This window comes from Cyphomyrmex costatus, unplaced genomic scaffold (assembly GCF_001594065.2).
Source record: "Cyphomyrmex costatus isolate MS0001 unplaced genomic scaffold, Ccosl1.0 scaffold441, whole genome shotgun sequence".
NCBI lineage: Eukaryota > Metazoa > Arthropoda > Insecta > Hymenoptera > Formicidae > Cyphomyrmex > Cyphomyrmex costatus.
In genome coordinates this window covers 608,702-625,143 of record NW_017278652.1, presented here as the reverse complement: position 1 = coordinate 625,143, position 16,442 = coordinate 608,702, and the positions used below count along the sequence as shown (strand labels likewise).

The 16,442-nt window shown below is 33.5% G+C and overlaps 1 protein-coding gene across 1 annotated transcript in view; it reads right to left on the bottom strand.

Moving 5' to 3' along the window:
* Window positions 1-16,442, bottom strand: part of SK (small conductance calcium-activated potassium channel) — a 120,937-nt gene that overhangs the window by 84,298 nt on the left and 20,197 nt on the right. The window contains 1 exon segment of the mRNA XM_018544422.1: window positions 15,547-15,768. Within this exon segment, the coding sequence (XP_018399924.1) occupies window positions 15,547-15,768 (222 nt within the window).

Below are 16,442 nucleotides of genomic sequence, written 5' to 3'. Positions count from 1 at the left end.
TTCTCACAATATTTTATAAAACTAGTGTTTGCGAGTAGGTATTCCAGTTTCAGAGTTATTACGAATCATTCTCTGAAGTTTTCTCTGAACGTAGAGGAACTCGCCAAACATCGCGAGCTGTGAAGCCGAGATCGAAAGCTTTTAGCACATGATGAAGTGTCGGGGATCAGCGTTATCCGCGTCGAGCATATACGCGCACGTATGCAACATTCTCTCACCTTCGCGAGGTACAAAAATAAATCCTTCGCATTCAGCATTAACTACCAGGCGGTATAAATTGCGGCGTGGTGGAACCGAGGCTCTAAAATGTTAGCAGGAAGAGCGAGCGAGGATCTGAAATTCGAGAGTCTCTGCGAGGGTTTATAAATTCGCAATGTCAGCGTTATCGTCTCCATCCGCGCATCGCTCCATCATTCAAGCGTAGATCTCGCGAAAATCCTCGTGGAAGGTGACCGTGTACGCTGCGTGCACAATACGCGCGCAACACGTGGCACAAAAGTCGCCGACGTCCGTCCCTCTTGTTGAACTCGTATAAAAACGAGCTGCAATGACAGAATTATTGTTTTCCCACGTCGTGTAATCCCTGTCAATACAATTTGTTTTTCCGCTCTGTCGGCGGATAACAATGCAACACGTTCATCCGTAATGTATTCCGAATTAACGAATACGTTTGTATAACAAACTCAACATTTAAAAAATTTTTTTAGTTTTTTAAATTAAGTTTGAGTTTTTGAATTGATATATAATTTCAAATATCAATTTTCAATCGTTAAATATTCAAGATATTCAGATGTAAAGACATTTTTAAACTACATATAGTGTATTGAGAAAAAAGTAACAGTTGTATCAAATATTATAATATATATTTTGTTGAATACATTGGCAATATCTATTAAATTTTACCAAATATAATAATATAATAGTAATCGATTATTTGATAATAATAACTAAATATTTAGAAAAATAAAATTATCGTTTAGTTAGTCCAACTAAATGATTTAAAATCAAATTATTTGACAATATTGATTAATAATTTGATAATTAGTATCAAATTGTATAAAGATTTACTAATTGATTTGGTAATAGTTATCAGATTAGGTACAAATAAGCGCCTAAAAAGTTCTATAAATACAATCAACATTTTAGAACTGCTGCTAGATGATGTTGTTCTCGCATGTGAAATTTAATCGAGTGTTCTATAGAACTAGTCTACTCGTGTATACATCTGACCGAAGTTTATCAGAAAAGTTGTCATTTATATAAATTTTTTTTCAGTAGATATATTTTAGCACTTCGACTATCTATATTTGGATGATGATTTTATTTATATCTGGTTAAGAATAATTTTAATAATTCTACTTAGTCTTCAAAATATTAAAAAACAATATAAATTATTATATGTTAAAACATTAAGAGATTACATTCAAATACAAGAAAAGGTCTAAAATTATAAATTTTTTTTTAAATCAACTATTGCATACAATTAATTAAAATTTCTTTTCTAGGAATATATCATGCAGTATCTAGAATTACAAATTTAACAAGTAATAAAAATGTTAAATAGAAAATGTAAACTGAAATATGTTCCTCCTCCGCGGACGAGTGGCATTTTTAGAGGTGAGAATGGTCGGAAATAAAAAAGTGAAATATTTTCTTGCAAACAGATGGAATAGTTATGATATATCGTACGATCTGTTAATTTATTTAAAACGTATTTTTTTAACTTCGTTTTTTTTAACAGAAAAACTTTTTCAAAATCAAGCCTTTTTCACAATTTTCAACAAAAAAATACCACGCTACAAATATTGTATCTATTTTATCACAATTCCGTTATATCTACCCCATCATAGCTATTCCATCGATTTACAAGAAAATATTGCACTTTATGATTTCAAACTACCCTCCACGGAAATATGTCATCCATCTACGGTGAAAGAAAAATATTCTACTGACCATATTTTTTTATCTAAAATCTTTAATACTCAGCAAATTTGTGTATTTTAAATATTATAAATATGTATGATATATTCCTAATGTGTTCTCAAGAAGAAATTAATTCTATATAGTAGTTGACTTAAAAGAAATTTTTGAATGTATGTTTATTTTACCCTGAATGATGTGACTACTTGAAAAACAATAAAGTATTAACATCAATAATTAAAAATTATTTTCTGTTCATAATTTTCTAGTTATATCTCTTTTAATTATAAAAAATATGTATATGTATTATTGTATATATATATATATGTACAATATATATGATTTAAAACACTTTTTATATTTATTTATTATTTAGTACAATTTATTTGTAAGTAACTCTGCGATAAACAATTATTATCAACAACCGTCTCGACTTTGAGCCTCTCAGAGCTTAATGCTAAAAAATTTAGCAGTATTAAATATTAAAAATATGAATTTAGATGCATCGATATGTAATCTCATGGAATTATTGAATTAAAGAATTTTTTAATATTTGTAATTTTGAACTTTCGGACCTTCTTGTGTTTGGAAGTTTGCGAATTTGCAAAGTTCGCACGTCACGACAAGATTGGTGATCGATCGGTATTGTCTGCTTGTTCTCGCAATTACTCAACATGCACCAATGACTCAACAGACGAACGCATTGGATAATTAACAAGATACTTGCGACACACCAATGATTGCCATACACCGGAAGTGCATTCGCTGAACTGCGATTCATTAAGGCGCCTGAAGCAAATTGTTGTTCCATTAACGCGTACTGTATCACGAACAGTTCTACGAAGCGTTGTGTTCATATTACAGGCTGCGGGCTGAGATAGAATATTAGATACCCGCAATACTCTGCGCAATGAGAAATTAATGTGCGGGAGCTACATACAGATTCAGGACGCGAGTAAGTTCCTATACTTGGAGCATCGAAACTCGCGTCGGAATCGTGCGAGATAAAGCGCGAGGGAAGAAAATACAACTACAGATGTAATGTAACGTGAACGAGTTAAAACATGAGGACTTGGCTCGTGAAAATGTCGGACGACATTTGCGATGTGCAATTTTAACAGCCATCTTTACGAGCGAGCCGGAAGGTCTTGTGGAAAAAGCGCGCCCGCCGTAACGTATTATGTGCAAGGTTTTACGACGTGGTAAAACCTTGCAGTTTTTTCGGACAATTATAACGAGGTTCGTGCCCGCGGCATTTTATCTGCTACCGTTATCATTTTCACGAAAATGCTGCGAGATAGTTTTGCGGTAAAAAAAAAAAAAAGCCATATTGCGCCGGTGAAGGAAGACATGCGTGTAAACTTCACAGGCGGGAATTTTGCGAATCAAGCTAGGTTTTTCATATTATTCATTTCGTATCACGATTTTTCTGAGTGACAATTGATACAAAATCGTAAAAAAAGAAATTGCAATTCTTAGAATTTAATTACAATTTATAGAGAGTCATATTTATGCTTTCAGAAAGACTGCAAAAATGCTCCATTTAGTAATTTAGCAATTATTAGAGTCTATGGCTATCTTTTCTGTTTACACTCTTAATCCTGTATTGCGTAGTTGCGTAATACCTTCAAATTTGAGGTAAACTTTTACAGGTAGAAAGATATTTCCAGTTACATACTAATATAGGAGATATTTGTTCTATGTTCTACATGTTTTTCTCGGAATATTAGAACAAGACAAAAGATTAAATTAACATTACTATATAAAATTACAGCAGTAATAAAATAGAATTATAAATTAAACTCTTAATCATAAATATATATTTTATCATGCAATTATAGTCACAAATACAAAATATTTTTTTGTTATCAGTGCTTTGAGAGAAAAAATGATTGCAATTATCGTAATTTAATTATAATTTATAGACGTTTTTTTTTTAAACTATATTATTACTAACATTATAGAAGTAATAACTATAAAAATAGAAATCATAATTATACAGTCACCAACTACTTTTCTCTTTTTGTCGGTGCAACGACGGACAATCTGGCATATACGTTAAACAAATGAAAACTCGTCCAAGGGCCGTTTATATTACACGCATTGTTTAATTAATTATGACGCTGTGACACGCGTCATCTGGAAAATTCTTTCATGACTTTTCTGTCAATAGGAAATCGCAGCTCATTAAGCGGATTTATATGATCAGCATTATGTTTAATCACGTTACGTTGAAGACACTACGTTAATTAGCAAACGCGTTGGACGTCCTCCTACTCTCGAATTCGACAAATTTCATGCTGACCCTCTATGTTCGATCAATGTACTTTTCGTAATTACTTCGTAAAACTTCCAACTTTCTAACTAAAATGGGATCCCGCCAATCGGACGTGTCTCTGTTTAATTAAAAATCACCGACTGTATTCGTGGTCTCCTTTTAACCCATCACGATACCTTGTCTTTGTTAAATCCTTTGGAGGACCTGAAATCTCGCGTAACCAACCGCGAATTCATCACACAATTCGTAGCTCTATCTCTCTCTCTCTCTCTCTCTCTCTCTGCATAAACAGGTTATAAAACGGAACTACGCTCAAAGCAATCGTCCTAACCATATGCGCCTGACCGTTTTCATTGCTGACGGCAACCGTGCGCTGCGGCTGACATGGCGCGTGATGTACTACTAGCCCGCCGGTATACCGAAGGGGAAAACACATACTCCTGGCATTCCGACGCGCATTACACAACTACTTGCCACTGGTAAAACACGCCGGCACGTCCGACAGCGTCCGGTGGCGAGCGGTGCCGTTCTCGACCTCATTTTTCATCCGGTTATTATGTCAGTCCGCAACCTCACTCGCGGGAAGATACAGCTGCCTCCTGATTTCCGAACGAGTAATAATTCGAAAATAATCACAAGATAGAATTGTTCAGTTTCACTGTTTCGAAACGGTTTTTTTATCAAAAACTATCAATCACACTACGAGAAAAAAATGCGGTTATAATATATTATCGTAATTTAATAATAATTTATAATTATTTTCGGTGCTTATATATTTATATTATAAAATATAAATATATATAAAATGCTACAAAATTTTATTTTTTATCGAAGAAGCGATTTTATATGTACAATATAATAAGCAGATCGAACTTGTTTTAATTTCAAGACCCTGATTGAATATTGATAAGATTGTGCAGCTATACATTGTACAGCCTCATTGATGCTATTTAATAAATATGAAATGTTGGTAAATAACGTGCATTTATTATCATCCTATAAAAATGGTGACTGCACTCAAGTTGCTCGCCAAGTGTCGCTGCCACTTTCATCTTCGTCGTCACGGTTCTGCACTATCCTGCTAATGCAATTCGTCTTCTTTTACGTTAAATTTGTTTGTTCAAAATTGCGAAGTAAGATTTGAATGCACAAACTGATGGTACCCAATCGTGATGAAAGATGAAAGTGGTGACGAAATTCTTTACAAACAACTTGGGCGTAGTCACTAATTTTATAATATAACTTTTATTTATAATATAACTTTTCCGCAAATTCCAATGCTTTATGTTTACTAAATGACATCAACAAGCACAATGGTCTACCTAATCTTATGAATACAATTTTGCGACCCGCCAACTGATACGACCCGTATTGATAAATTTAATGAGATGATTTATACCTAAATAACATACTATGCTCTAAAATTTGATATAATTAAAATTAATCGTTTAAGGAATTTATTTCTTACAGGTTGTGTTCTCACATGCACGGTTCTATGAGATTAATATTGTTTAATTAAAATTAATTGAAGTTTCTAAGCTTTTATTCGACCTTTTTAAATTTCCTTGTTTCTCTGACCTTCATACAATTATATTGTGAAAGTATCTGTTCCTTTATTTCTTCTTTACAATTTTTAATTATTAATATTATTACATGTACACAGTAAAAAAATAATTATATTTTATACTATAATTGCGATTGTATTTATTATATGAAAATGTTTATTTCATGTTTATATCATTTATATTATCTTGATATTTTACTTAATTTTGTTATGTTAATATTTGAAATTATTATTTATAGTAAAATTTTTTCATAATTGATAAAACTATAAACATAAGATTATTATTACGAACTTTATAATAATAATGATTATATAAATAGAACCTACCATAATTATTTTACGATACAATTTTAGTCACAATTATATTTCTTTCTCAATGCAGAATAGCTTTTCTTATTCCGTTTAGAATTAATTACATAAGGTAAATTATAAGTAGAAATATATAAATAATTTTATCTGCAAACAATCTTTTTTTAAATATATACTGCTTTTCTAAACTATATTATATAACGAGTTCATTATATAATAATAGCTTCGTTAACATTCCCTTTTTTCTCGGAGTACATTTGTCATGATATAAATTATCGAGATTAAGAATCTTGTAATGAGCAACTAACATTACAGAAAAAGATCCATATCGTATTATTATCCTAAAAGGACTGCAAGAAGCGCTATTCGGTCCAGCTTCCGGCTTTTTGTCTCATCAGCTTAGTGTCCTAATTAAGTTCCATATTCAAAATACCCCGAGCGGAATTTGCGTCCATTAATTAGTTTTCTAGTTTTTCTACTTTCCTCCAATGCAATTGCAATTCTTTCCTTTCGTTTGCTTCGTAAAATGTTCAATTATTTGTTACTTTTTTAATTCTTTTCCCTTCAGTATTTAATCCGATAAAAATTACAAAAATTTATCTGACTTTTTTTGTTTAACAATTCCAAAAATGTGCTACAAATCTCTTTGTAAAAGATCGAACGAAAATAAGTAAAATCAAATTAGATTTAAACGGTTTCATTTGAGAAGGAAACTATCTTTTCCAGGAGATAGTTTTGGTAATTTATTCGTAAAGTTAGTTCCGATTTATCGCGAAACGTTATTAAACTTGTCCTCGTTAAAGATAAATCTTCTCTTAAGAAAATCCAAGTGACAATCATCGCCGGTACTGCTTGCAGACCGTTTGAATAATTTCGACGTCTGGAATCGAGAGCGAGCGCGCATGATTGCTTCATATTTTAGGATGCACTAATAGAAATGAGTCTGAGACATTTAAATAGGTACGTAAGCATAATGACCGCGATTATTACCGCTAATGAACATCGCTAGTTCGAATGTAATCATCGCGGAAGTAATTGTCTAACATTATTATTTCGATAATGATGATTGAGATTGTCGAATTTTGTAATTTTCATCTTTATATGTTTCTAGTTTTTTTCATCTTGTCTTTACACAACGAGTGACTACCTTGAACCATTTTTCAGCTCTTCTTTACACTGAGAGAAAACTTTGATATTTGGAACTATAATTACGTATTAATATGGTTATCCCCCAAATGACTATATAATTATACTTATTTGAATAACTTTTTATGGTTATTTCAACCATTTTATGAGACAGAGAGAGATTATATTAATTATAACTATAGTTATTTTTGGTTACCAACTATATACATACATTGGTTGATAGAATACTATATAGTAGTCTTAATTATAATTATAGTAATATGTAATTATTATTACAAATACCAAACAGTTTTTCTCTCAGTGTAGAACTTGAGAAGTTGAATTTCGTCCGTCTTCGTGTAAGAGCAGCCACAGAGGAAAAATAACGGAAATTTTCAACGAAGAGAGACGCAGTTCGAGAAACGGAAAACTTCTGCGCGCTAATGTATTTCGCGTGTGTTCCGCGTAAAACATCCCTCTTGCGGGCAGGCATCGCTACTTCCGCTTCCGCGTCCGCGCGATCTTTATCTCGTCGTCATTAGCCCAGTTGTTTCGCTGTTGCGTGCCGTCGTGCGTCTTATATATGAGAGCGCGGGCTGATATTAAACATTCTTCGCACGCTATTTTTCAACGTTAACGGGCTCATTCCGAAATCTGTCCGGTGTAAAATTAAAAACGTCGCGTTGCCGGAAGCGGCCAGTCCGCTCCACGCGACGCGATATAAAGCATTGCTTTGTGGATATAGCTGGCTTGCCGTTTATGCGGAAGAAAAAATGCCTAAGCGAGAGAACGAAATAAAACGAGAGAAAAAGGAAAAGGGAAGGAGAGAGAGAGAGAGAGAGAAAGATAAAAAAGCATACCAAGCAAAAGAATTTTGTGATTATAATTGTATAGTGGAATAATTACGATTAAAAACTCCAATTTATAGATATTACTGCTGTAATGTTAGTAATAATAATTAAATTTATATAGTTTTATACAAAAAAAAAAAAGAAATTTAATTGGCACTGAAAATGACTATATTTTATAAACGTTTCCGGTGCCAACTATATATTTTTTACTCTTACACACAAAACAACTTCCCTATTCTGGTTATAAAATATAATTATTATTCCTATTATAGCAATAATAACTATAAAAATGAAGTTCTTAATTGTAATTGTTACCATGCAGTTATCATCACAAATATCAAACACTTTCTCCTCAATGTAACGGATGAAAAATCACAGGAACGAGAAACAAAAGACGTAGTCAGGCGTACTTCTCGAAACCAATATCCGCTCGCATCCCGCTTCCGTCCGCTTTCCTCCGCATTAAAATCGAAATTTCGACATTTTAATAAAATGTCAATCGAACAGTCCCGTTTGAAATCACAACGTCACTATAGAGCGACGTCGCTGCCGTCGTTCGCGGCGATCGCCCGTCGTTCGAAATATAATCGGCGCGCGGTGCTCGCATCATATGTGAAATCCCGAGGCGTTATTGTTTCCGAAATCGCCTACCGTTTTTCCACGGAATGTATGAATTTACGCGCGCGTGGAGCCCGCGGCGAATCGGTTGTGCGACGATAATCCGACATTTTTTGCCGGATTCATGAAAGAGAAATTCTCGCAGCTCGGGAGTCGCCACAGAAATGTTGGGCAACGTAGCGCAAGAAGAGCGACAAGAACTGATTAAATATTACATTTTCGAATCCTATTCAACTTTTTCACGGCCGGTTAATTTATGCTTTTTCGCGCTCGCTCATGCAATACTTCACGCGATGTTCGACGAGTGCTTTAATAGAGGAAGCATGAAACATACTGTAGACTTTCACGTTATTCGAGAGTAAAAATTGCGAGATGGACTTAAAACGTGATTTCACCATGCTGTGATTTTAGAGAACGAACGATTTAATTAAAATCTGATAAATTCGAATATAATAATAGTCTCTGAGAAGCGCGCACATCACGATTTAGTTAGAAATTGGTGGATCATAATTATATAATGTTAATTAAAGAGATTATTAAGAGCCTTTTGTAGCTAATATTTAATTATTTAATATACATGCAGGAGAGAGAAATATCTTCTGTTGTAATAAAATGTAGAATAACATTTCGTTATTAAATGTTTAATTAAAGATTAATGTTATAATATACCGATTTGTTAAACTGTTTATAATTCTAGAGTGGGCGTAAAAGATCTAGCGGAAGAAGCATAAATTATTAAATTAAAGCCTGAAATATTCGTTATATGTACTTTATCCGCGTATAATCTATCTCGCTACTCTCCTTCGGAGAGGAATATGCCTATTTGACTTTTATTGAGATTGAAATGATAAATAAAACGGATAAATAAAAGGATTTTCCCTACAAAAATTTTTCACTTTAACATTTTTTTCCTACCCACCCTAACATTTAAAGGTTATATAAATGTCAACAATTTGCTGGTGTTATTTTATAATCTTCTCGCTGTAACGTGTAATACATTGTTTACACATTAGTAATTCTTCTCTTGATGTTTATACATGTAAAACGGGATGGTTGGGTTATAAAATTTCATATCAAACTTGAGTGGCTACAGATGCTTCTTTTCAGACTGAGAAGCAGTAACGGAAAAATGTAACAAGGGCATGTAATTAAATAATTATGTAGGAATTATTCTGTACTTAAGTCAAAGTTGGGTCCATATCAACGCTCACCTGCACTCTGAAACGTGGGACGGCTTCGACGTTTTTCAGATTTGTTCTATATTTGCACATAGCCATCGATCATCGGAAGATCGATCAACTTTTTTTTGATCTGTCCGTTCTTTTTTTCGCAATCTCGACGCGGCCATTAAACGACGACCCGGATTTCTATTTTCTTAACGCTTTTCAAGAACGACCGTTTATCTGCTGTTTCACGTTGTTTTCCACTTTTGATGGATTATAAGGGTTGTACTTCAAGATTCCTCCACTCGAAGAATTGAAGAACCGTGGATACAGTAGATCTACAGTTTCAATGATTTAAAAGTATCTAATTGATTAATAGAATTTCTGTAATCATATATGAATTCTTGTAACTATAACGTAAAAGTCATTGTTTTCTTACTTAACACATTTTATAAATTAAAAAATAGTAATATTTATTATAACTACATTATACTTACTAGAGATGTTAATAAAAACATAAAGTTTATAAAGCTTTTTACTTTACCATGTCTTGATATTCTGTTGTATTAATATTTGAAATTATCATGATTTATATGTAATACAATTTTTTTCGTAGTTAATAGAATTGTAAAGGTATAAAATTATTATTACTATGATCATAGCAATAATAATAATAAAAATGGTATCCTAACCATAATTATTTAGTAACTACAGTCTCAAATAACAAACGTTTTTCTTCAGTGTACTTTTACAAAATAAAAATTGATCTAATTAAGCAGAAATGTTTTAGTTTAAATCTGAATTTACTTTCTTTTTCGATAATCGATAGCCAATAGCTCGGAAAAAAGAAATCTCAAAAAAACTTCTTCGTTAAAGAAATTGAAAAAAATTAAAAATCGGAAAAATTGGAGGATTCGAGAAGAGATCTCGAACTATACAAATTCAAAGCATTAATTAGAAAACATAGACCACAATTAAAGATCTAAAAAAAAAAGAGAAAAACGGCTGCTGGTAATGAGTGATAATTTTAATGCGTTTTCGATTTCGTTCGCATAATCGAGTGGAGATGAAATCGCTCTTCTTGTTCGTCGACTGACTGACACGTGCGCTGAGGCTTTATATCGACGATCGCGGTTGTACGGGTGTACAAAAGAGCGGTTGTGATGGTATTCCACCGGCCAGCGCACTGCTCTTTTGATACACGTTACATACGCGGCCGTTTGAGAATGCAGGTCAGGGTTGGTGAAAAAGGGACAGTACTAACTTCAGCTGGTGGTACTGGGCGTGCGAGAACATGCTGTACAGGGCGATCCGGAAGTACCTTACCGGAAGCGCTTGGTAGGTGACGAAACGCTCGCACGAAAATCCTGAAATCTCTACATATCAGAACCCAGAAGTCTGATAGAGATGGAAAAAAGAATTGCTGACTCTCTGAGATTTAACCGTTTGGAAATGCAAATGCGTTTGCCGGCTCGGCGCGGCACTAAAGACGCGGAATCTAAAGAACTTGGAAGAACCGTAGAACCGTAGAAATTCTTTCAGATGCGTTTAGATTTTTATAATTCAAGAATTTCAGATTTTAATGTGATACGTCTCAATGTTAAAAATATTGAAAATGTAGAGATGTAAGTTCTTTGAAAGATTTACAAATAAGAATTTCAGATTCTCAAGATTATCCAAATCGAAAACGTTTTGTGTGATTTATGATTTTCAGATACCGGGATCTCAAGATTCTTAAATGAAAGTATTGTAAAAGTCTAATATAAATGCACACTGAGAAAAAATTGTTGGTATTTTCAATTGTAATTACATATTACCATAATTGTAATTATTATTATAATTTTAGTAATGTCAAATATAGTTAGCAATCAAAAATATAATTAAATTACAATAACTGAAACCACTTTTATGTTTTAATTACTATAATTATACAGTCATTTTCGGGTTGTCAACTGTATGGTACATTTGTCGATGGAGTTTGTATCACAGTTATTGTTACTAATAATTATAGCAGTAATAATTATGATAACATGTAATTAATCACAAATGTAAAAACTTTTTCTTTTAGTGCACAAATACGTTTATCTTCATTTTTCAACCTTGATACACACCGAGAGCTCTCTCGTGGGTACTTTTGAATCGTCCTGTACAAATTGCTGACATTAACTATATGGGTGAGAAACATAACTTGCATGTACATATAGTGGGACGCGTATTGAGCAGCGTTCGAACAACGATCGTTCAGGGAAAATCATAGGAGTCGCAGATGTCTGTGGAACATCCGACGGAAATCGTGCGTTCCACGTCCAGAACGGAAGCACCCGCCATTTTCATTCGGTAAGCATTCCCTCGAAAGTTCGCCGAAACACGAAACTCTGTGAGTCCGCTCATGCTTGCTGACTCTACTTCCGGTGCAAGGCACTCGCATACGTCGCGGGCAACATATCGTTGTTGGGTAACGTACTGAACATTACCTTTGTGCGATATAGCTATAATTTTACAACGTATATATTACATTGTTAAAACATATTACAATTAAGTATAAACAATATTAAAAATATTATATATTTGCATTTTTAGAATCTTCTGATTTATTAATTAAAAACACGCGAAAGATCTGCAATATTTTTTATTAATAATTAAAACGAATAACTATAAGTTTTATCTATAATTTGTATTCTAGCTTCATGCCAAAGTTAGTGATCGAGAATGTTAAAATTCGGGAGAACTTAGTGAAAAAGTAAATATATATGTAAATTGAGTCGAATGTTATCAACGTAATTGAAAAAGAAAATCGAAACGGATTATGCTAGGGAATTCCATTAGAAAATTAACGTGCGTTGAATTTAAAACTATAGCCTAATAAATCTGTCGATTTCTTTATACATTTTTTGACCGAAATAGAAACGATTTCATGAAATGTTACTCACGCGCGGGCGGAAAGTTGGCGTTGAAATATTTACGGTGGTTACGCGCTAGGTCAGATATCGGAAAGCGTTTTTATATAATCCGCAGATAAAAATCAAAAAGCTACGTACATTCAGAGTTAGACATAACAATCGACGAGCGCGGTATTCGGGAATTTAACATTGTTGGATTGTTGGATCGACTCCAAATTCAGTGTTGGCGCCATTTTTTTACGTTTCACTGCACGCGAAGAGCACTATTGTTCAACTTTATCTATAAAATATAAAAATTCACGCGATAGCAAAAACCTATTATTATTATTTAAATATTTTCGTGCAACAAGTAATGCAACAATAATATTATTAATAAAATTTGATTCAAAATAAATTGAGAAGATTACAGCGATTAAAAAATTATTTAAATAATTATGGCCGGAAGCTGCAGTTTTGTACAAAATTTTTTGTTCAAAACAATTTTGTGTAGTATAAATTACAATATGTCGTATTACTTTGTGGCCTTTTGAGATATTTAGACATGCATCGAGTTTTCGCTGCATGCGCTAAGTTTAAAATTCTCGCGATATTAAAGAAAGTCTGTCGGTGTCGGTGAAAGAAAAGGGATGGAGGGGATTTTGTATGCGTCTCGCGAAATGGAACTCGTGAAAGTTTTTGCGTGACGCTCGGTCGAGCAATCTTTTCCGACAACTCGCGTTCTTGGCTACCAAAACCGTGTTACCAAAAGTCTCTCGCGCGAAGAGACGAGATTTCCGCGACCGACCGCATACATACGGGGGCGTTCGCTCGTATATACGCTCGAGGGAGGAGATTTTATTTTATTTCCTGTCTCTCGCGTCCGTTTCGCCGTTTACTACGGGAATGCGTCCCGTACGCGAGAAGTGCAGCGACGTAAAGCGCAGATTGTTACGATCAATATTTGCCAGATGTACTTTCCTTAACGCGAACCGAGCTTGTGAGAACTCTTCGAGATTTTATTACAGGCGCCTTCATTTTTACACAGCCTTTGCATTTTTATTTTAGCGTCTCTGTAAGCTTTTGCATGTTGGAATATTTAAAGATACATTTCTGTGCTCTCTGTTTAAGAGTATAATAATATTATACTTTTAGTATTTACTGAATGTACGTACTTTTAATATGATGTACTTTCAGATGGAGATTAGTTCCAGAAACAGCTGCTTTCAAATAAACTTGTGTGTTGTAGTAACTTGCAATTAAATATATTAAATTTAACTTCAAACAAATTATACATATATAAATATTTTTTATGGAAGAATTATTTTTTCGTTTAAACGGTTGTTTAAACTAAAATTTCTCAAATATCACACTGAGAGAAAAGTAGTATTTGTTATTATAATTGCATGGTAAAATAGTTGTAGGAGCTCTAGTTTTATAATTATTATTGCTATATTTTATATTCCAAAAAATATAATTGATATATAAAACGAGTCGATGCAAATTATATATTCTTTTATATATAAAAGATTATAACAGTAATAATTATAAAAATCAAGTTTTTAATCATATATGACTATATATAATTATAGCTATAAAATGACTATGAATTATAATCGATGCCTATTATATATTTTTTGGCATAGAATATTATAGTAATATTTATAAAAATAGATTTTTTAATCATTATTATTTTACCATGCAATTATAATATAGTCACAAATACTATACACTTTTTTACTCTCAAAATACCTATCACAACTATCTGGAACCGATTTAATTCTTCTTGAAAATATATCGTTAAAAAACTTTGAGAGATACATATTTTTTTATTATATTGGCCGAATTTAAGATTTAAAGGGTAAAATAAGCCTTCAAACGTAATGTTTAGATTTAATTTAAATCAATTATTAACAAAACAGTAGGATATACAAAAAATTGTTTTAGATAAAACTTTTATGATTATTTTACATACTTGATAACTGCACTTAGATTTTTTTAAAACTCTAATACTTATAAAAATACCCTCATTAAGTTTTGAAATGCTATTTTACATCTAAAATTTTTAATTGGGCTGATATAAAAATCGATTCCAGACATTTGTTAGAAGTCTCTTATTAGTGCAAAATAACTCAAGTGCAGAAATATAATAATAAAAAACAGAAACATTGATGTAACGAATTAACACATGCTCGATCACTAACAATATACGATTGCATAGATTGAAAAATAATTGTCTTTCAAAAATTTTGTTTACGGCATTCATACGTTTTTATCAAATCCTTTCATACGTTGTGAATGATCGTTGGCAGTTCTCGCCACATTTTACGTGCACGTAAATGAAATTATGGCGCCCAGTGTGAAAGATCATAAAAGGGAAGCTCGCGCAGAAGCATAGCATTTACCATTTCTACCAGACGTCGTCGTTATTTAATGTGTCTACACGGGGTGTGTCAAACATTCTTGTCGAACGTTTCCGCTAATATCATCGCCAAGTACAGTCACGTTTGCGTGCATGTGCATACGTTATGCAAGGCATATTCGCATACAGGGTATCCCAGAAATCGTGTTTCCCTCACAATCGCGGATCATTATATATGTGCATTCAAATTAAAATACAATTGATGGGGCAGTTAAAAACAGAATAATGGTGAAGACAAGTTTTGTCACGAGCGTTTATAAACGTGAGGAAAGATTTTTATTAATTAACGCGCCAATTTGGAATAACAGTGAGAGATAGGGTCTCTCATTTATCCGAAACTTGGCGAGGGGGCGTTAAGATCTGGAACACCCAGTATACGCGCATAATAGGGCTTGATAGCGAAAAATCGTCATCTCCCACCGTCTTGACGTAGTTGACGGTCTCGGCGGTCGCTTCGGTGAGGGCCCGGCGTAGTCGTGTCCGTCGCACCTGCGACAGCGTACGTGGACATAGTACGACGCCCTGGCCGCCCTGGATACCGGAAGCGGCGCCGGCGGATGCTGGGCCGGCCGCCGCGGCCATGGAGGAGGGCGCCGTCGCCGCCGCCATCGTCGACGAGGACGACTTGCACCACCACGGGAACTGAGTGGGCGTTATGCCGATATAACAACGTGGTTAATAAATACACCCACTTCCTGCTCGCGAGCGTTTCGCGGTGCACGTGGACGACGTGACAGACAGCACAAGTGCAAGATAGCATTAGACAGACACGTGGTCGTGGACGGACACGGGATCGGTTGCACCAACGGTTGTCGTGGATTAACTAACTTCGGTCGGCTCTCTGCTATCAGGCCTAACTACGATAACTAAAGAGATCTACTATCCTACATATCAACTACGGTAAACTTGATTAGGATAACGTCGTTAGACCTAACAAGAACAGCCTTGATGATTAATTCTGAATCTCCTTCTAGATTTCACTGATCCCTCTTTTGGCTCTTTTACATTTCCATCCTCACTACGACACAGACAAAGAAAATTTGTCTAACCTTATAGCAATTTAGACTTAAGGGAGTAGCTTGAAAAAGCTACTTTGTAAAAGTAACTAGTTACAATTATAATTTTTTCTTTCAATAAATTTGAAATATTAATTAAAACATTAATATTTAATTAAAAACATTAAATTAGTTACTATAGTTATAAAAAAATGTAACTAGATTAAGTTAAAGTTATAAATGGAAATAAAGGATTGAGGTAAGTTATAGTTACTATAAAAAAAGTAATTTTCACTGTAACTTTGTTACAGCTAATGAATT